We start from the raw sequence: 20,045 nt of genomic DNA, 5'->3' as shown, positions 1-20,045 counted from the left end.
TTCCTTCTCAATCTGTAGTTCTTCACATACAAATAAGCAGCCTCTGTGGTGGAGGCGGATGCGGGGTGGAAGGTGATTCTGGACTTAAATGCCTTCCTATCAGGAATATGCTATTTTATTAATTTGGTACTCATTCCATAAATCTTTTAGGACAAGAGCTTGCTGTTCTACATTTGCACACATGTGGGAACACTGGTTTGTCCCCATAGCATCCGTTCCCTACCCCCAAAGCATAAGTGGAACCCAAAGTATGGGTAGAGATTTTGGCGCTGATGCTGCCCTCTTGGAACCTGGTGGTGGGGAAGCTGGCAGGAGATGAGCACTGCTTCTTTGGTTTGCCACTTTTTGCTGGTGTTGGTGCTTTGCTCTGTCCTATGAACATAGCTTTCATTTCTGTTCCACAGGCCATTATGAATGCAAGAGGGCCTGGTCCTTCCCCAGGATCGCCTTGCAGGCTGTCCCCCATGGACCGCCCTTCACCACCAGTCACGGGCTATGGGCCACCTCCGTCTCCTCCACCAGCTCCTCCACGTACTAAATTTGGTAAGATGACCTGAACTGGATGAGTGACTGATAAAGCGTATTCGTCTTCTTCGTGAAAGACTTGGTGGGAATGATGTAGGGATGCTTGTGAGGGCTTGGCCATTCAACTGCAAACCTGCCTGAGGACAGTGTCACATATCTCAAGTTTCTCAGGACATAGTTTACAATGGGCTGTGTCATTTCCCTGTAATGAGGTCAGCTGTAGGTGTCTCTTGTCAAAAAGAAAGACGATTTTTACACAAAGGCTGATGTATCAGGAGTACTGGTGCCTGTCTGACAGACACAATGCTTTGAGTTCCGTGAAGGATGAGATGCACCCCTAAGTGCAGGTGCCTCAGGTGTCCCGTCTGAAAGGGGGCACATGCATTATATGACACAGACCTTGTGGTCACCATAGTGGAAGTACTAGTGAAGGATCCAGTGCAAAATAGGGGAAACTGGAATCATGCAGGAATAGAAGGGAAGTTGAGCACAGTAAGCAGAGTTTGAGGAAGTGTAGAGGGGAGGGCATTGGGGTCAGTAGGATGGACTTGGAGGCCATTTCTGGCAGACCCCACAAACTGGGAAGGGAGCATGAGGACAGTGTGAAGTCTGCAAAGGACTGCTGCACGGGTTCAACCACAATGTAGAATGTAGTCATCATCTCTGAAATGTCAATGTTACCACAGTGCACCTACTTCATAATCTAAATAAATTTTGTTGTTTCCCTTGGTTTTCTGAAGGGTCTGGACATGTTTGAAGAATGTTTTGGGAGACTTGGGAAATTAAACTTAGTCTTAGGAAACGCTTGTCTGCCTAAGTTTGTGTGTCTCAGTGAGACTAAATGTGAAGGCAGGTTGTAGATCAGCTGTGCCGCTTCCTTGGCCTTCAGCCTGAGTCAGACTCTTGGTGGGGAATTCAGGGGTGAGGAGGAGCCACCCCTGCTGAACTCTGGTCACCACACCTCTGCGTCTGCTGTCACCACCCTGCCTGCAGGTTTGCGTCTCCGAAACGTCCCTCACAGTCTCCTGAGGCTTTGCCTGTGTTCCTGCTGTTTCAGCTCTAACACCAGCTCTCGGCGGTCATCTCAGAGTCTCAGGTTTGTAATCTGAGAAACAGGGACAATGTTGGTTTCTGAGGTCAGTACGATGAAGAGGTGAGAAGCACTTAAGGAATTTGTAAAATGTATGGGAGGAGTGGACACTCACCCTTCTCAGGGTGGAAATGAATGTATCTCCACACAGAAGGTCATCAACAGATGTTCATCCAATTTCATGAAACTAAGAGTGTAATGCCTGAGGGTGAGAGGTTGGCAATCCCTGTTTCAAAACATACGGCAAAGACCCCTGTGTTTTTTCTTTTAAAATTCAGGTCCTACTTTACGAAAAAGAAAAAGATAACTGTGATACTGTGTACATTCAGGGATCTATACCTAAGATTTGAAGACAGTCATAATCCCTTAGAGGTAGACACACAGATGCAGCCACACAATTAAGTGTTCATCCAAGGCCACAGATATATTGTTGAAGACAAAATACATAGAGGAGAACACAAGATCCCATTGCAATAAGCCTAAATCTCTTTGCCTTACAGGAGAATGTGAAGTTTGAAGAGGACCCTGAACTGTGACCAATAGGCTGTGGTGATGTGATATATTCAGAAAAGTTGTCTGATATGCGTATTTGACTGAATTCTTTCCCTGACCATTCCTGTCCCCTCTATTTTGTTTTTCCTCGTTTCCCCTAATAAACCCATCACAGTTCTGTATCTCTGTCATTATCTGCTTCCAGGAGGATCTATGGTCATTCTGTGTTGATGTACACAGTGTGACCCCTGTATACACGGTCACAAACAGGTAGAATCTACAGTTATAGGGGAAGAAGATAAGTGTTTGAATTGTATTGACTGCCCATGTCCCGCTGGTTCCTTCGGGGTGGTGGCCACAACCTTCCTCCAGATCTGGTGACAGTTGTGTTTACTCGTCAATAGATCCTCGCAGGCACGTGGCACTTCCTACTCACCGTGGTGTGTGGTGATCAGCAGGGCAGCTATCAGCCCCCAGGACATGGCTGATTCGTGATTGCAAGAAATGGATGAGGGGTCAGCAGTGTCTCGGGTAGAACAGTGAGGAAACCCTGCATGAATCCACATGTTGTGGATTTGCCCATGTACCAGCTACCTCACGGTAGCACCAATCCAGGTGGGAGCTGAGGTAGACTCATGGTAGTAGTTGTGGGTGTGAGTCTTATAATGGCCCATAGTCCTCTCGGTGTTTTCTGTTTTTATCTTTTATTTTGATGCAATGTTTATTTTTGAGTGAGAGAGAGACAGAGCACAATTGAGAGAGGGGCAGAGAGAGAGGGAGACACAGAATCCAAAGCAGGCTCCAGGCTCTGAGCTATCAGCACAGAGCCCAATGCGGGGCTCAAACTCACAAATCCTGAGATCATGACCTGAGCCAAAGGTGGACACTTAAGTGACTGAGCCACCAAGTCGCCCCGCCCCCCCCAGTTTCCTTTTCGAGGGCCGGGCAGGGCAGATGTCAATGACATGATACCCATTCCGCACCACCAAGAGGAGTTGGGTGTAAGCATGTGACTCTTTCCGGGTCCTCAAAGCCCATGCATTCTGCCCCAGAGCCCCCGACTCCTGCTGGGCCCTCCTTCCTCCCAGGTTATGGAGGCAACCAGCCTTCCATCCACGTTGGGGTCATGGCTGGGCCACCAAGGGCTCAAAATCTGGCTGTCCACATGCTTCCCTGCGGTGGCTGAGAACAGCAGTGCTCCAGTAAAGGTCAGCATGAGCAGCTTCTCTAAACAGGATTCTCATCCACTGTGATCAGGGCCTGAGCTAAAACATGACAGGGGAGAGGGGGACACAGGAGATGTGGTGCTGTTTCCTGGACAGGGCTGCACAGAGCAGAAGGCCAAGGGCTGCTAATCTCTGGATTCTGGATGGTAGGTGAGCAGTTTAAAACACCACAACCTTCTCTTACATCAAAAGAGAAACCTATATCTTCACCCAGCCTTCCTCTGATATGAAGAGATGACAATTATTTTTTGAAGGCACAATTGTCTACCTATGAGTCTGATGGAAATGATTTCATCCATCTTCGTCCATGAAGCACTTTTCATTGAAATTACCCATATAGAGGCAGGAAATTTATACCAGATGTGTAGCTCCCTCTAGATGCGCATTCTGACCTTGTCACATTTGTGTCCTCAAAGACATTATTGACAACTTGAAAAATAAGCTCTCCACATCAAGGTGGTGACATTAGAGAATGTGGTATAAATGGAATTTCATATGTTCTCAATTAGAAATAATTTTTAATGGTGAAGGAGAAATTAAAAATATTGTCATTTTTAATTGAAATAGTAGACTCACCATGTTGTATTAGTTTCAGGCATATATCATGGTGATTCCGTGTGTATACATTACGCTCTCCAGGTACCTATACAAGGGTAGCTATATTGCGAAAGCTTTCTTACAGGATTGACGCTATTCTATGGGCTGTACCTTGGATCCCAATGGCTTATTCATTCCATAGCTGGGAGCCTGTATCTCTTTCTCAGAGGTGTCAACTTTTTTTATTTAACCCAAGTATTATGGTGCTAAACACCATGACCTGTGGGTCAGCAGGTGTCAATTTGCAGTCTGTATTTCTGCGAATGCTGCTTAAAGCATTACACATGATATCATTACGTCAATAAATTCGGTTTCATTCTGCACTCAGTAAAAGGGAGAAGGAAAAGGTTTCTTTGTGTCCCAAGTCCTTCGCTAAGACCCTTCCTGACCAGAACAGCCTTCACTGGACCAGCTGCACTGTCAGTACTTCCAGCTGAGCAGCCATGGCCTTGAGCATTGCAGGAATTCGCACGGTGGCCGGCAGAGGGCGCGCACGCACCACGCCCAGGGAGGGGCCGGGCCTCTGAGTGGCCAGTGATGGCTTGAGAAGGCGCCCACCGGGCTTTTCTGATCCAGGGCGCCCCCGGGCTGTTAAGGCTTCCTTGCTTCTGAGGACCCAGTGCTTCTGAGTGTGGGCAAAGAGCCAGAGCTGCGTTTCCAGCAGGTTCCCCCCCCATCCCCGGGCCTGGGGGAGTCCCTGGAGGCTTCGCAGCCCCTTGGCGTCTCCTAGGTGATGGGGCTGAGTCCTGAGGCGGGGGAGGCAGGGCCTGGGCGGCTTCCCTGGAAGCGCGGGTGGTCGGTTGGCGGCACAGTCCCTCGCTTTTTCTGGGCTGTTCCGTGGTTTGTTCCTCATTTCTCCTGCTGGTATTTCCCTGGAGGATCCCTGGATTCAGGGGGTCCCGTGACGCCACGTCAGAGAGGCTGGTCTTGGTTTGTTCCAGGTTCAGGCTTGTTTCGGGGGAGAAATCGTGACACAAATTGGGAGGAACAGGAGCCGCATTCAGTTGGGAAGTGAAGCCGCCAAACGTTGACTCTCAGGACCTTCTAGAAGAAGGAGCTGGGACCCACTCTCTGAGTCCTGCCGAAACCAGAGCCAGAGGTGAAAACACAATGTGCCCTCCACATCGCACATGCTTTTATGAACTTTCAGTGGGGATTTTTTCCCAACAATGTTGTAGTCGTTGGAAACAACTGGAAACCTGACAGTATGTTGTGTAGGGAACCGCCCGTTTCTTGAATGTTCAATATTATTCCTGCAACAGAATTTGTTACAGTTATCCTCTCTTGTCTTCATTGGAAGGAATCTCATCAATAAGATCTTAAAAACATCCTCGTTACCTTATCCCCTTTTCAGTTGAGATTTGGCATGTTTTCTGATTTCTCATGAACTCGTGAACATCTGAAATTCTTTTAAATTGATTGCAGGTTTTACTAAAAGCTGATTCACGGCGTCCCTCCCAGACTGCTGATGGTCAAAGAACATACCAAGGCCACTTCTCAGTATGGGTAAGACTGTACGAAACAAACATCGTGAATCAATTTTAGAAGAAAAAGCCTGATGGTATTTTTTCTTTATGAAAATTGATGCTTAGATCCCCTGTTCGATACATTCCCCCCCTTTTTTTTCTTTCTTTCTCATTTTCTCAGTCAGAGATTCACAGACCTGCCTGAGTTTTACATTCACCACACATACTTTCAAGGCTCCTTTCTGTCCCTGTAAGAAAGAAGACAGACCTTCTGATGCGCAGGCAAGTTGCTGTAACTTCACGATTTGTGGTGTAGGTGTCTGTTAACTTCCCCCCCCCCAGTTGAAAATATCACCCCACCTTGAGTAGTGCCATTAAAAATGTAATCTATGTTCACCAGTATGATTTCATTTCGTTATAGTGGATTTCTTCATTTGATATTTTGTGTATATGCATACATTAGATGTTTTAGTCCTGAGAAAACCCCACATGTAGTTGAAAGAAAAATGTATATCCTATATGGAATATTAGGAGATTGCACATTAAATTCATAAATGTAGAATTTTTTAATGCTTTTATTTATTTATTTTTTAAATATGCAATTCATTGTCAAATTGGTTTCCATACAACACCCAGTGCTCATCCCAACAGGTGCCCTCCTCAATACCCATCACCCACCCTCCCCTTGCTCCAACCTCCATCAACCCTCAGTTTGTTCTCAGTTTTTAAGAGTCTCTTATGTTTTGTCTCCCTCCCTCTCTAAGCTCTTTTTTTTTTCTGTTTCCTCCCCCATGGGTTTCTGTTACATTTCTCAGGATCCACATAAGAGTGAAAACATATGGTATCTGTTTTTCACTGTATGCATTATTTCACTTAGCATAGCACTCTCCAGTTCCATCCACGTTGCAACAAAAGGCCATATTTCATTCTTTCTCATTGCCACGTAGTATTCCATTGTGTATATAAACCACAATTTCTTTATCCATTCATCAGTTGATGGACATTTAGGCTCTTTCCATAATTTGGCTCTTGTTGAAAGTGCTGCTATAAACATTGGGGTACAAGTGCCACTATGCATCAGCACTCCTGTATCCCTTGGGTAAATTCCTAGCAGTGCTATTGCTGGGTCATAGGGTAGGTCTATTTTTAATTTTTTGAGGAACCTCCAAACTGTTTTCCAGAGCGGCTACACCAGTTTGCATTCCCACCAACAGTACAAGAGTGTTCTGTTTCTCCACATCCTCGCCAGCATCTATAATCTCCTGATTTATTCATTTTGGCCACTCTGACTGGCGTGAGTTGATATCTGAGTATGGTTTTGATTTGTATTTCCCTGATGAGGAGCGACGTTGAGCATCTTCTCATGTGCCTGTGGGCCATCTGGATGTCTTCTTTAGAAGTGTCTATTCATGTTTCCTGCCTTTCTTCACTGGATTATTTGTTTTTTGGGTGTGGAGCTTGGTGAGCTCTTTATAGATTTTGGATACCAGCCCTTTGTCCGATATGTCATTTGCAAATATCTTTTCCCATTCCGTTGGTTGCCTTTTAGTTTGGTTGATTGATTCCTTTGCAGTGCATAAGCTTTTGATCTTGATGAGGTCCCAATAGTTCATTTTTGCTTTTAATTCCCTTGCCTTTGGGCATGTGTCCAGTAAGAAATTGCTGCAGCTGAGGTCAGAGAGGTTATTTCCTGCTTTCTCCTCTAGGGTTTTGATGGTTTCCTGTCTCACATTCGGGTCCTTCATCCATTTTGAGTTTATTTTTGTGAATGGTGTAAGAAAGTGGTCTAGTTTCAACCTTCTGCATGTTGCTGTCCAGTTCTCCCAGCACCATTTGTTAAAGAGACTGTCTTTTTTCCACTGGATATTCTTTCCTACTTTGTCAAAGATTAGTTTTCCATACTTTTCTGGGTCTAGTTCTGGGGTTTCTAGTCTATTCCATTGGTCTATGTGTCTGTTTTTGTGCCAATACCATGCTGTCTTGATGATGACAGCTTTGTAGTAGAGGCTAAAGTCTGGGATTGTGATGCCTCCTGCTTTGGTCTTCTTCTTCAAAATTACTTTGGCTATTCGGGGTCTTTTGTGGTTCCATATGAATTCTAGGATTGCTCGTTCTAGCTTTGAGAAGAATGCTGGTGCAATTTTGATTGGGATTGCATTGAATGAGTAGATAGCTTTGGGTAGTATTGACATTTTAACAATATTCATTCTTCCAATCCATGAGCACAGAATGTTTTTCCATTTCTTTATGTCTTCTTCAATTTCCTTCATAAGCTTTCTATAGTTTTCAGCATACAGATCTTTTACATCTTTGGTTAGGTTTATCCCTAGGTATTTTATGCTTCTTGGTGCAACTGTGAATGGGATCAGTTTCTTATTTATCTTTCTGTTGCTTCATTATTAGTGTATAGAATGCAACTGATTTCTGTACATTGATTTTGTATCGTGCAACTTTGCTGAATTCATGTATCAGTTCTAGCAGACTTTTGGTGGAGTCCATTGGGTTTTCCAAGTATAGTATCATGTCATCTGCAAACAGTGAAACCTTGACTTCATCTTTGCCAATTTTGGTGCCTTTTATTTCCTTTTGTTGTCTGATTGCTGATGCCAGAACTTCCAACACTATGTTAAACAACAGCGGTGAGAGTGGACATCCCTGTCATGTTCCTGATCTCAGAGAGAAAGCTATCAGTTTTTCCCCATTGAGGATGCTATTAGGTGTGGGCTTTTCATAAATGGCTTTTATGATGTTTAAGTATGTTCCTTCTATCCCGACTTTCTCAAGGGTTTTTATTAAGAAAGGATGTTGAATTTTGTCAAACGCTTTTTTGCATTGATTGACAGGATCATATGGTTCATATCTTTTCTTTTATTAATGTGATGTATCACATTGATTGATTTGCGAATGCTGAACCAGCCCTGCATCCCAGGAATGAATCCCGCTTGATCATGGTGAATAAATCTTTTTATATGCTGTTGAATCTTATTTCTAGTATCTTAATGAGAATTTTTGCATCCATATTCATCAGGGATATTGGCCTGTAGTTGTCTTTTATTCCTGGGTCTCTGTCTGGTTTAGGAATCAAAGTTCTTGGCTTCATAGAATGAGTCTGGAAATTTTCCTTCCCTTTCTATTTTTAGGAATAGCTTGAGAAAGATAGGTATTATCTCTGCTTTAAATGTCTGGTAGAATTCCCCTGGGAAGCCATCTGGTCCTGGACTCTTATTTGTTGGGAGATTTTTGATAACTGATTCAATTTCTTCGCTGGTATGGGTCTGTTCAAGTTTTCTATTTATTCCTGTTTGAGTTTTGGGAGTGTGTGGGTGCTTAGGAATTTGTCCATTTCTTCCGGGTTTTCCAGCTTGCTGGCATATAATTTTTTTTCCAATATATGAAATTTATTGTCAAATAGGTTTCCATACAACACCCAGTGTTCATCCCAAAAGGTGCCCTCCTCAATACCCATCACCCACCCTCCCCTCCCTCCCACCCCCATCAACCCTCAGTTTGTTCTAAGTTTTTAAGAGTCTCTTATGCTTTGGCTCTCTCCCACTCTAATCTCTTTTTTTTTTTTTCCTTCCCCTCCTCCATGGGTTTCTTTTAAGTTTCTCAGGATCCACATAAGAGTGAAAACATATGGTACCTGTCTTTCTCTCTATGGCTTATTTCATTTAGCATCACACTCTCCAGTTCCATCCACGTTGCTACAAAGGGCCATATTTTGTTCTTTCTCATTGCCCTGTAGTACTCCATTGTGTATATGAACCACAATTTCTTTATCCATTCATCAGTTGATGGACATTTAGGCTCTTTCCATAATTTGGAAATTGTTGAGAGTGCTGCTATAAACATTGGGGTACAAGTGCCCCTATGCATCAGTACTCCTGTATCCCTTGGGTAAATTCCTAGCAGTGCTATTGCTGGGTCATAGGGTAGGTCTATTTTTAATTTTTTGAGGAACCTCCACACTGCTTTCCAGAGTGGCTGCACCAATTTGCATTCCCACCAACAGTGCAAGAGGGTTCCCGTTTCTCCACATCCTCTCCAGCATCTATAGTCTCCTGATTGGTTCTTTTTGGCCACTCTGACTGGCGTGAGGTGATATCTGAGTATGGTTTTGATTTGTATTTCCCTAATGAGGAGCGACGCTGAGAATCTTTTCGTGTGCCTGTTGGCCATCCGGATGTCTTCTTTAGAGAAGTGTCTATTCATGTTTTCTGCCCATTTCTTCACTGGGTTATTTGTTTTTCAGGTGTGGAGTTTGGTGAGCTCTTAATAGATTTTGGATACTAGCCCTTTGTCCGATATGTCATTTGTAAATATCTTTTCCCATTCCGTTGGTTGCCTTTTAGTTTTGTTGGTTGTTTCCTTTGCTGTGCAGAAGCTTTTTATCTTCATAAGGTCCCAGTAATTGATTTTTGATTTTAATTCCCTTGCCTTTGGGGATGTGCCGAGTAAGAGATTGCTAGGGCTGAGGTCAGAGAGGTTATTTCCTGCATTCTCCTCTAGGGTTTGGATGGTTTCCTGTCTCACATTCAGGTCCTTTATCCATTTTGAGTTTATTTTTGTGAATGGTGTGAGAAAGTGGTCTAGTTTCATCCTTCTGCATGTTGCTGTCCAGTTCTCCCAGCACCATTTGTTAAAGAGACTGTCTTTTTTCCATTGGATGTTCTTTCCTGCTTTGTCAAAGATTAGTTGGCCATACGTTTGTGGGTCTAGTTCTGGAGTTTCTATTCTATTCCATTGGTCTATGTGTCTGTTTTTGTGCCAATACCATGCTGTCTTGATGATGACAGCTTTGTAGTAGAGGCTAAAGTCTGGGATTGTGATGCCTCCTGCTTTGGTCTTCTTCTTCAAAATTACTTTAGCTATTGGGGGCCTTTGGTGGTTCCATATGAATTTTAGAATTGCTTGTTCTAGTTTCAAGAAGAATGCTGGTGCAATTTTGATTGGGATTGCATTGAATGTGTAGATAACTTTGGGTAGTATTGACATTTTGACAATATTTATTCTTCCAATCCATGAGCACTGAATGTTTTCCCATTGCTTTATATCTTCTTCAATTACCTTCATAAGCTTTCTATAGTTTTCAGCATACAGATCTTTTACATCTCTGGTTAGATTTATTCCTAGGTATTTTATGCTTCTTGGTGCAATTGTGAATGGGATCAGTTTATTTGTCTTTCTGTTGCTTCATTGTTAGTGTATAAGAATGCAACTGATTTCTGTACATTGATTTTGTATCCTGCAACTTTGCTGAATTCATGAGTCAGTTCTAGCAGACTTTTGGTGGAGTCTATCGGATTTTCCATGTATAATATCATGTCATCTGCAAAAAGCGAAAGCTTGACTTCATCTTTGCCAATTTTGATGCCTTTGAGTTCCTTTTGTTGTCTGATTGCTGATGCCAGAACTTCCAGCACTATGTTAAACAACAGCGGTGAGAGTGGACATCCCTGTCGTGTTCCTGATCTCAGGGGGAAAGTTCTCAGTTTTTCCCCATTGAGGATGATGTTAGCTGTGGGCTTTTCATAAATGGCTTTTATGATGTTTAAGTATGTTCCTTCTATCCTTTCTCAAGGGTTTTTATTAAGAAAGGGTGCTGGATTTTGTCAAAGGCCTTTTCTGCATCGATTGACAGGATCATATGGTTCTTCTCTTTTCTTTTATTAATGTGATGTATCACATTGATTGATTTGCGAATGTTGAACCAGCCCTGCATCCCAGGAATGAATCCCACTTGATCATGGTGAATAATTCTTTTTATATGCTGTTGAATTCGATTTGCTAGTATCTTATTGAGAATTTTTGCATCCATATTCATCAGGGATATTGGCCTGTGGTTGTCTTTTTTTGCTGGGCCTCTGTCTGGCTTAGGAATCAAAGTAATACTGGCTTCATAGAATGAGTCTGGAAGTTTTCCTTCCCTTTCTATTTCTTGGAATAGCTTGAGAAGGATAGGTATTATCTCTGCTTTAAACGTCTGGTAGAACTCCCCTGGGAAGCCACCTGGCCCTGGACTCTTATTTGTTGGGAGATTTTTGATAACCGATTCAATTTCTTCGCTGGTTATGGGTCTGTTCAAGCTTTCTGTTTCCTCCTGATTGAGTTTTGGAAGCGTGTGGGTGTTTAGGAATTTGTCCATTTCTTCCAGGTTTTCCAGCTTGTTGGCATATAATTTTTCATAGTATTCCCTGATAATTGCTTGTCTTTCTGAGGGATTGCTCGTAACAATTCCATTTTCATTCATGATTTCATCTATTTGGGTCATCTCCCTTTTCTTTTTGAGAAGCATGGCTAGAGGTTTATCAATTTTGTTTATTTTTTCAAAAAAACAACTCTTGGTTTCATTGATCTGCTCTACAGTTGTTTTAGATTCTGTATTGTTTATTTCTGGTCTGATCTTTATTATTTCTCTTCTTCTGCTGGGTTTGGGGTGTCTTTGCTGCTCTGCTTCTATTTCCTTTAGGTGTGCTGTTAGATTTTGTATTTGGGATTTTTCTTGTTTCTTGAGATAGGCCTGGATTGCAATGTATTTTCCTCTCAGGACTGCCTTCGCTGCATCTCAAATCACTTTAAAATCTTAGAGGTTCAACTGTCTGCTTACATTCACCATCTCTTCTTGCATGTTGTCCACTTTTTTCATTATCTGCATTATCATAGGAATGGAAGTGGTTTTAAGTTCCCAGGATGATAATTCCTACATCTCTGCCATAGGAAGTGTAATTCTAATGCTTGCTATCTGTGTTCAAACTGTGTGGTTTTTACTTTACTATGCCTTGTAAGTTGTGTTGAAAGGCAAACGTTATGTGCTGGTAAAGGAACTGAGGTAAATAGGACATGAGTGTGAGGTTTTTCTATTTATCTGGCTAGGGGTTAGTCTGAATTTACTCCCAGGTGAGACAGGAAGGCGAGAGCCCTGGAGTTGAGTATTTTCCCTCACCTGTATTGCTTACTCTTTGGGAAATCCCCAGTTAGGCTCTTCGTTCCTCTTGAGGGCAGATCTTTTCTGGAAGAACAGAATACTTTGGAATTTATTTCTAAATGAGTATTTGCCCCTCTCCCTGCCACTGTAGAAAACTTGCCTTCACACAGAAACACAAATATTAAGTATTTGGTGTGTTCATATTCCTTTTCACTTCCCCGCCTGTGGGGCTGGGTGACAAGGGACAGGGAAGCTCAGAGGTTCCTAAGTGGCTTTTTGATAGCATGATGATATTCTAATATCCTGGCAAGAGTTTAGGGCTGGCCTCAGCCTCTCATCATCCTTTAAAACTTTAGAATGGGGAAATATGTTAATGGTGTCAAAACCGGGTCATGCCTAGATTTGATTGAGCTAGAATTTATCAGGAGAACTGAGGTCTGCAGAGCTCTTTTTGCTCTTTTTTTAAACATCAACTGTTATTTCTGTTGTTGCTTGTGCTTTAGCTCTAGCCGTGTTTTATTCTTTTTCTCATTTGGTGGCTTTTATTTTGTTTGTAGTAGTCTGGAAAAAATCATGGCACCTGATGTGCTATAACCCTGTATGAATTCAGCAGACAGACAACTCCATGTAATATTTCAGAAGAGCTTTCTAGAGAATAAAAGAGGCATATCTTAGCTCAAAGGTTTTGCCCACCCTTCCTCTGTCCCTCCCTCCCTCCCTTCCTTCCTGTTTCTTTATTTCAGGATTTCAAAATAATCCTAGTTCTAAACTTCAGTGTGGATACTGGATTTAAAAAAAAATAAGTGAGGGAAATGACAATTTAAAGCATTTTTAAAATGTATTATCAATGGTCAAAATTGAATAGGCTGAATGTTCATTTAACATAAACAAATTTTCTGTTAAAAAAAAAAGCTATTTACGTTGTGCTCTTTAACAGAAATTGTGAAGTAACATGACTTAAATAGGAAATTCTATTTTTTCTTATCTTTTAATCCTGTGAATTAATTATGCATAATAAAATTACTGTAATTTCACTGGATTACTATTTTGCTATTTATCAGGAACTATAGGTTTTTACTAATAGTATGTTTTGACACCAAATTTAATTCTGTTTTTTCCCCTCTTAGATAGAGCCTCGAGAATATCACGGTAAGAATTTAAGCTTTAGTTTTCTTTGTAATATTTTCTCAGTACTGGTGTTTGATGTGGGTTGTTTTTTTTTAATGTTTGAGTGAGAGAGAAAGAGTGCAAGTGGGGGAGGGACAAAGAGAGAGACACACACACACACAGAGTCCAAAGTGGGTGCCAGGCTCTTACCTGTCACCACAGAGCCCCATGGGAGAGTAGAACCCATGAACAGTGAGATCATGCATGACCTGAGCCAAAGTCAGACACTCAACCAACTGAGCCACCTAGGCGCCCCTTGATGTGCGTTTTGATTCACCTAAGGATAAATATGGGGACTTCTGATGTCTAATTGACTTTTTAACTCTTGAAATTCATCTTTCTCTTCCCTGTTTGGAGCCTAAGTGACAATATGGAGGGAGTTGCCGTCTCTTAAGACATCGGGAGGAGGAACACATCACCAGAGTAGAGGGAATGAAATTTGTGTAATTTTACATAGAAATGATTAGGAAACAAGTGATGATATGAGCCTGAGGTTTGGAGTGAGTACTTTGCCATGACCTGGCTCTTCGTGAAATGTGAAGATGAGAAAACTGTCTATCTACAAGCCTATCAAGAAGCCTGAGCTTAGAGACGAAGCCAGATATTGCCAGGCAGGGTGTGTGTCACAAGAGAGGTTTAAACCATGGTTCTGAGTCTGAGGTGGAGGAAGCCGTTCATGCCAGGGAAGAATGAGTGGAAATGAGTTTTTTGCAAATGGGGGTAATGTATTCTGCACAGGCTCCATAGACTGTGGTGATCCTGTGGCGCTGTCTGTTGAGAGCCAGGGTGGCTGCCTGACACTTAACGAGCCCGCAAAGGCTGGTGTTCATCCCTTTGAATGCAGTGGTGGTGGTGGTGGGGAGAAGAGTGATCTCAGGGCATGAGAGCTCTCACACTGGGCCAACAAAAGAGAAGTTTGCACTTTCTGGTCAGATGACAGAATCAGTCCCTGTTGGAGGAGTCTGTTCTAGAGCTTACATGTGTTACCTGTAATTGGGTGCTTCGTGTGTGTTGAATAATATTCCTTTAAGGTTGGAGGGTAATATTCGCATGTCGGGATGAAAAAAGTTTGTCTTCTAGGAATTGCCATTAATCCAGATCCTCCAGCCACTAAGTGTAAAGCTGAGATGGTACCCGTATGTTTGATTCCAAAGACCTTGTCCTCCAGGGCCCCCGGCCTAGGGTTCACGAAAGGCAATCTGTGAGCAGCAGGAAGTCATCCAAGGCCTTCGAGTAGTCAATCAGTCAGCAGCAGTTTGAGCTTTCTTTGTGTGGAATTCCAAATAGCACCTGGGGGTGTGAGTGGCTCAAATTGAGACTAAGTGATGGTTTTGTTTGTTCCATTATTTGCAGGGACCTATTTATGTACCTTAATAATTGGAGGAGAGAAATGTAAGTTGATAGGATTTGATTTTTGTTTCATCTCTGGTAGTGACATAAGTATTTGAAGTGATTGGATTTTCTAAGAAGGGTGCTTCCAGATGGGAGAGAAATGAGAAGATATTTTATTGTGTTTCTCCATTTTGGACAATATTTTAAATAGGAATCTCATTGAAATAAGGTTTTCTTAGGTTTAACATGCTGCTAAAACTTGATTTCTTCAGGCACAACGGGAAAGCTAAAATGTTAGTTACACCCACCTGTCGGATCATGTGTGCTGCTAATACACTGGGATTATTTGATGTCACTGGTTTGGTAACAGCCTTAGAACATGTTTTGTCTCCTTTTAGTTAGTTTACAGCAAATAATTGAGAAGGTCAATACTTTTAAGAAAGAAAACAGAGAACTTCACTGCTGAAAAAAATATCCATTTGGGAACAGAAGGTAGCATTGCCCTTTCGAATATTTTTTTGTGATTTCATTTTGGTTACTGCCACTCTGGTAGAGCATCCTACTGACCTATTTCATGTGTTCTATAAACAGTCCCAATTGAAGACAAGCTTCACAAATGTAAAGAGCTACCTCTCTATTTGTGAAAGGAGTCACACATTAGAAGATAGGTTTATCTAGCACTATGCTTTTTTTAAAAAAAAAAATTCTGATTCCTTTTTCGTGTTTTATACAACAGTGAGTTAAGGAAATGTCTTCAGGAAACTATGAGAGAAAGTAAGTTTCTCTCTGATGAAGCTCTTAAACTGAAGGTGAGAATCCCTTCTTTGCCTGGATTGCATTCTAAAAACACAAATAAAAGGAATGAATTATTATTACTCATTCAACATGTTTTGTTGAAGGAGAACATCAAAATAATGGAGCACTTTAAAGAAATTAAAAAAATAGTGTTTATTAATTTTTTGAGAGACAGGGAGAGACAGAGCACAAGCAGGAGCAGGGGAGGAGTAGAGAGAGAGGGAGACACAGAATCCAAAACAGGTTCCAGGCTCTGAACTGTCAGCACAGAGTCTGACACAGGGCTCAAACTCACAAACCACGAGATGACGACCTGAGCTGAAGTGGGATGCTTAACTGACTGAGCCGCCCAGGCACCCACTTTAATGAAATTTTAAATGACACCCTTCAAAGTGCACTTGTTGCCTTGCAAACTCAGAGAGAGAGGAATGTGAAGAATCAGGAAGTGGTAAGAGTTGGCTGCTGAGTTTTACTGTAATTTGGCTTTGGAGGCTTTTATTCATTGGGTGAAGTGAGCACAGCATATTTGCTTGCCATTTACCACAGTAGAGAGTGGGCCTCTGGGAGCCAAACCTCTTTCTGAACAATGAGCTAGAATTTCACTAGGACCACCAAGATGAGTTTTGCTATTTCAAGGACTAGGAGTTATCTTTTATTTTCACAACTAGGTAATTTATCACATCATTCAACTCTGCCCTCCAAGATATGTAGAAAATTCCCAAATATAGTTGAGAGACAAAGGGTGATAGCCACAGTGTATATAATCCTTTCCTTTAAAAAAATATTTTAAAATTATTCTTTATGGATTTTTTGTTTAAATTTTAGTGAGAGAGGGCATGCGAGAGGGGCAGAGGGAAAGAGAGAGAATCTTAAGCAGGATCCACGCTCAGTGTGGAGCCCAACACAGGTCTGGATCGCACGATCCTAGAATCATGACCTGACCCCAAATCAAGAGTCTGATGCTCAACTGAGCGAGCCACCCAGGTGCTCCATAGTCTCTTTCTCTCTTAATGCTGAACAGTGAATTTTCAACGTGAATGGAGGAGGGGGGATACACACACACACACACACACACTCACACATATGTATATAAATATACATACATATGTATACCACTAAGAAAGCCGTTTATGAGTTGTTAGACGTGAACTGTTTTCCACCATCTTTGTCTTCTAGTTGTAATTATGCCTCAAGTTCTTTGTTTCTTGCAATGCACAATCCTGCTGTGTTAGGTACACTCAAATTTTTGTGTGATGAGTGTTCCGTGAAAGTCTTTTCTCATATCCTTTTTAACCACAAGATGCAAATGTTGAATTCGAGAATGTAGAGCTAAGAGCCTTGAGGTCCAACAACTGCCAACTGGAAGGTCTATTTTCTTTTGGGGAGAAATCCCCATATGATGGTAATGACTTTGCATTGGAAAGGGAAAGAATACCTTCATGCCTTCATGCCTTAATTGCCCTTTTTCTTTGTCACCAAAATCAAGACTCAGGTCATGTGCATGTTTATGAAGAAAACACCTTTTTTTTTTTTTTTTTTTTTTTTTACAGCAAATAAGAAGGCCCTGGAAGACAAATGTAATGCATTGAGGTCTGTGAAAGCAACAAAGGAAGCAAAAGTCAAGCTGAAGGTGAGAGCACATAACCTGGAAGAATTCTATGAACAAAGAAACATGGCTACAGAAAAGTAAGACGTTCATGTGAGAACTGTCGCAAGGACTGCATTGTGTGAAAGAATGTGGTGGCCAGTAGACATAATTATATTTCTTTTGGAACTGGGTCCAGAGTACTTTTGCCAAATGCATTCAGTAGAATTGTGCCTGCCCTTCCTACCTTGCTTTCTGTAACGTAACCCACATTTTCCTTTCTGTCCTAAGTGCTTGTCACACATTGTGTCATGTATTTGGGGTGGAAGAGGGAGGGTACCATCATTGATAACTTTGATACCTGGATCGACTCTGGATCCCCCTACCTTGTCCTACAGGTTTCAGTGCCATCACACTGTTTTGTCGTCCTGCAATTAGGTCATTTTTGTTTAGGACCAGACATGGGTCAAAATGTGTGGGGGAAAAAATTATCTTGCTGAAGAAACAACAGAAATTTCTTTCTGGAAAGTGGGTGGGGGTGCCAGCAGTACTTGATTCCTGCATCTATTCTGCCAGTGAGATTGTTCACTGTAGGCCCCATCCCTAAGAAAGTCGAGTTGTTTCCCCTCCCCTGAGTGTTTAAGTGTAACTCTTCTGAGTCTTGACCAAAGCCTGCAGCTTCACTAGGGCTCATCTTTGCTGGCCGCCCCTGAACTACACTTGTTTACTTCTGAGTCTGTGCCCATAAAGTTGTTCAGCTTCTTTGCTGTTCAGATGAATGCCCCCCAAATCAATGATGAGTCCTTGGGAGACTGGGTCCAACTGCCAGTCTGGCTTTGTCCTGGGCTTCCTTCTTCTCCATCTTGGTCTTGTGTGTCTTCATAGGGTTGTTAGATATTTGGTGCATTCACTCACATGCTTCCTTCCTTGTACAGTATTTCCTTTTGTTCTCAGGAGGAGATCTGGGACTTTAGAGTCCCTCATTCATGTTGGAAAGTGAAGTCTTCCTTCTCTTCCCTGGAGACTCAGCTTTATGTTAGTCCTGCCCACACTTGGGGTTAGGGACTGCTCTGTCTCACTGGCATCTTGTTTTTGTTAATTCATAAGCTCTTTCTGTGAGTGGGTACAGCCCTCTGACCACCTCTCTATCTTCACCCCCTTACAACAGAGCCACTACATTAGAGCCATTCCAGAAAGCATTTGCTGAAGGACTTCCTGAGAGGCCAGAAGGAAATGCATGTGCCTTTCTCTGTCTAGTGCTTTTGTGTCAGTTTCTAAGAGATATTCAATTTTGCATGTGATTCTTGTGTCAAGTAGTAAGTTGAAACCCTCTAAATCAACACCACAAACAAAATAGTCTGAGGGCAATACAGCAAACCAGCCTTGCCAAGCATTGCCTTTTGCTGCCTTCACTATCAATGGAATCAGTCTTGTTAAAGTAGATTTGGCTCCATGAAGTTGAGAATTTTCCATCTGAAATCTGTTTCCTGGAAGTAAACCCAGACTGTGTGACAGTTCATTTCAGATTGTACTTCAGGAGATGTTGCCACTCTAAGATTGGCCTTTTCCTCCACCAGAATAGGTGAAGGTGGAGGCAGGGGTTGCAGTCCTTAACTCTAGCGATGTCTGGGAGTGAGCTGCAATGTTGGTGAAGCCATATCCTGGAAGGTTGTCCTTCAGGGTGATTGTGTAATGGTACAACTTTTGGACTGAGAATCAGGGCTCCCCAAGGAGGTGTAAAACTAGTGATGATCCCCTGCTTCATCCTAATGGGTAAAGTTGGTCAGACACAGTTTTTCACACTGATGAAATGAGTCTTCACCATCTCAAACAAAAGACCAACTCTGGGAAGGCACAAAGTGCAATGTTATTTGATGACTTTATGATAAAGGAGAGGAAACAGAGAACTAGAAAGACAGTTCTGATAGAGACATGGCAGCAGACAGAAGTTGAATTTTCTTTGTGTTGTTAGTCTGTGCATTTATGGGAGAGGTGGGGGAAGGGATATTTGCATCTAGGCCTTCAAGAGTGCTGGGAGGTAAAGAAGGAGAATTTCTGGACATTGGCCCTGACTGTATATATCTTTGCTGTCTTAGGAAGCTGAAAATGACACTGTGAAATGGTGGCAAAGAACAATCAGCTGGCAGCTGCAGGTAAAATTTGAAAATAGCTACAGAAGGGGTGCCTGGGTGGCTCAGTCATTTAAGCATCTCACTTCAGCTCAGGTCATAATTTCAGTCCATGAGTTAGAGCCCCACGTCAGGCTCTGTGCTGACAGCTCAGAGCCAGGAGCCTGCTTTGGATTCTGTTACCTCTCTTTCTGTCCCTCCCCCACTCATGCTCGCTTGCTCTCTCTCTCTCAAAAATAAACATTAAAAAAAAATAGCTACAGAAGAAATAAACAAGGACTATGTGGAAACTTCGTCCATGCCAACACTCCTCGGGGGTGGTGTCAGTTGTCATAATCTATAGGAGAGCAGTGTGTTGTACTATGAATCATGTCCATCAACCCTGGGAAACATGGTGAAGATACAAGTTAAAGAAGAATAGAGCTTTATGATGAAAGACACTTGTCACATGATGAATTAGGGAAAGATTGAAAATGGGAAGGAATTCTATTAACTCTGAACCCTACAGGCATGGAATAATGAGTAAGGAAAGGATGTAACAATAGCTTTCATCCTACTGTACATTTATAATCATGTGAAAAGTGTTTCATGTGTAAGAATAAATTGCATCAGGGAACAGATATGAGGTTGATGGGAACATGGGCAGATTATTTTAAAATCATACCCAATATTGGGCCTTATCTGACAAAAGCAATTGTAACTCACAGGCAACAAAC

General features: G+C 42.3%; 1 protein-coding gene and 1 long non-coding RNA gene across 3 annotated transcripts in view; both read left to right on the top strand.

Annotated features, from left to right (window-relative positions):
• The window catches only part of LOC122214564 (transport and Golgi organization protein 1 homolog), a 29,472-nt gene extending 27,183 nt beyond the window's left edge, over positions 1-2,289 (top strand). Inside the window, exons 23-25 of the mRNA XM_042929958.1 lie at positions 405-543; positions 1,519-1,621; positions 2,116-2,289. Of these exons, the coding sequence (XP_042785892.1) occupies positions 405-543; positions 1,519-1,621; positions 2,116-2,125 (252 nt within the window). The 3' untranslated portion in view covers positions 2,126-2,289. The remainder of the gene's footprint in view (positions 1-404; positions 544-1,518; positions 1,622-2,115) is intronic.
• A 2,161-nt stretch (positions 2,290-4,450) lies between these two features.
• LOC122214560 lies at positions 4,451-19,344 on the top strand. Of its 2 annotated transcripts, XR_006199957.1 has the most exons (6): positions 4,451-4,660; positions 4,872-5,029; positions 5,356-5,436; positions 13,449-13,470; positions 17,166-17,245; positions 19,297-19,344. It is a non-coding gene; the product is annotated as an uncharacterized LOC122214560 (long non-coding RNA). The 2 variants fall into 2 exon arrangements; XR_006199956.1 differs by lacking the exons at positions 13,449-13,470; positions 17,166-17,245; positions 19,297-19,344 and adding an exon at positions 5,582-5,892.
• Positions 19,345-20,045: the final 701 nt, after the last annotated feature.

The sequence above is a fragment of the Panthera leo genome, chromosome A2 (genome assembly GCF_018350215.1).
Source record: "Panthera leo isolate Ple1 chromosome A2, P.leo_Ple1_pat1.1, whole genome shotgun sequence".
Classification (NCBI taxonomy): domain Eukaryota; kingdom Metazoa; phylum Chordata; class Mammalia; order Carnivora; family Felidae; genus Panthera; species Panthera leo.
This window is presented reverse-complemented; position numbering and strand designations above follow the sequence as displayed.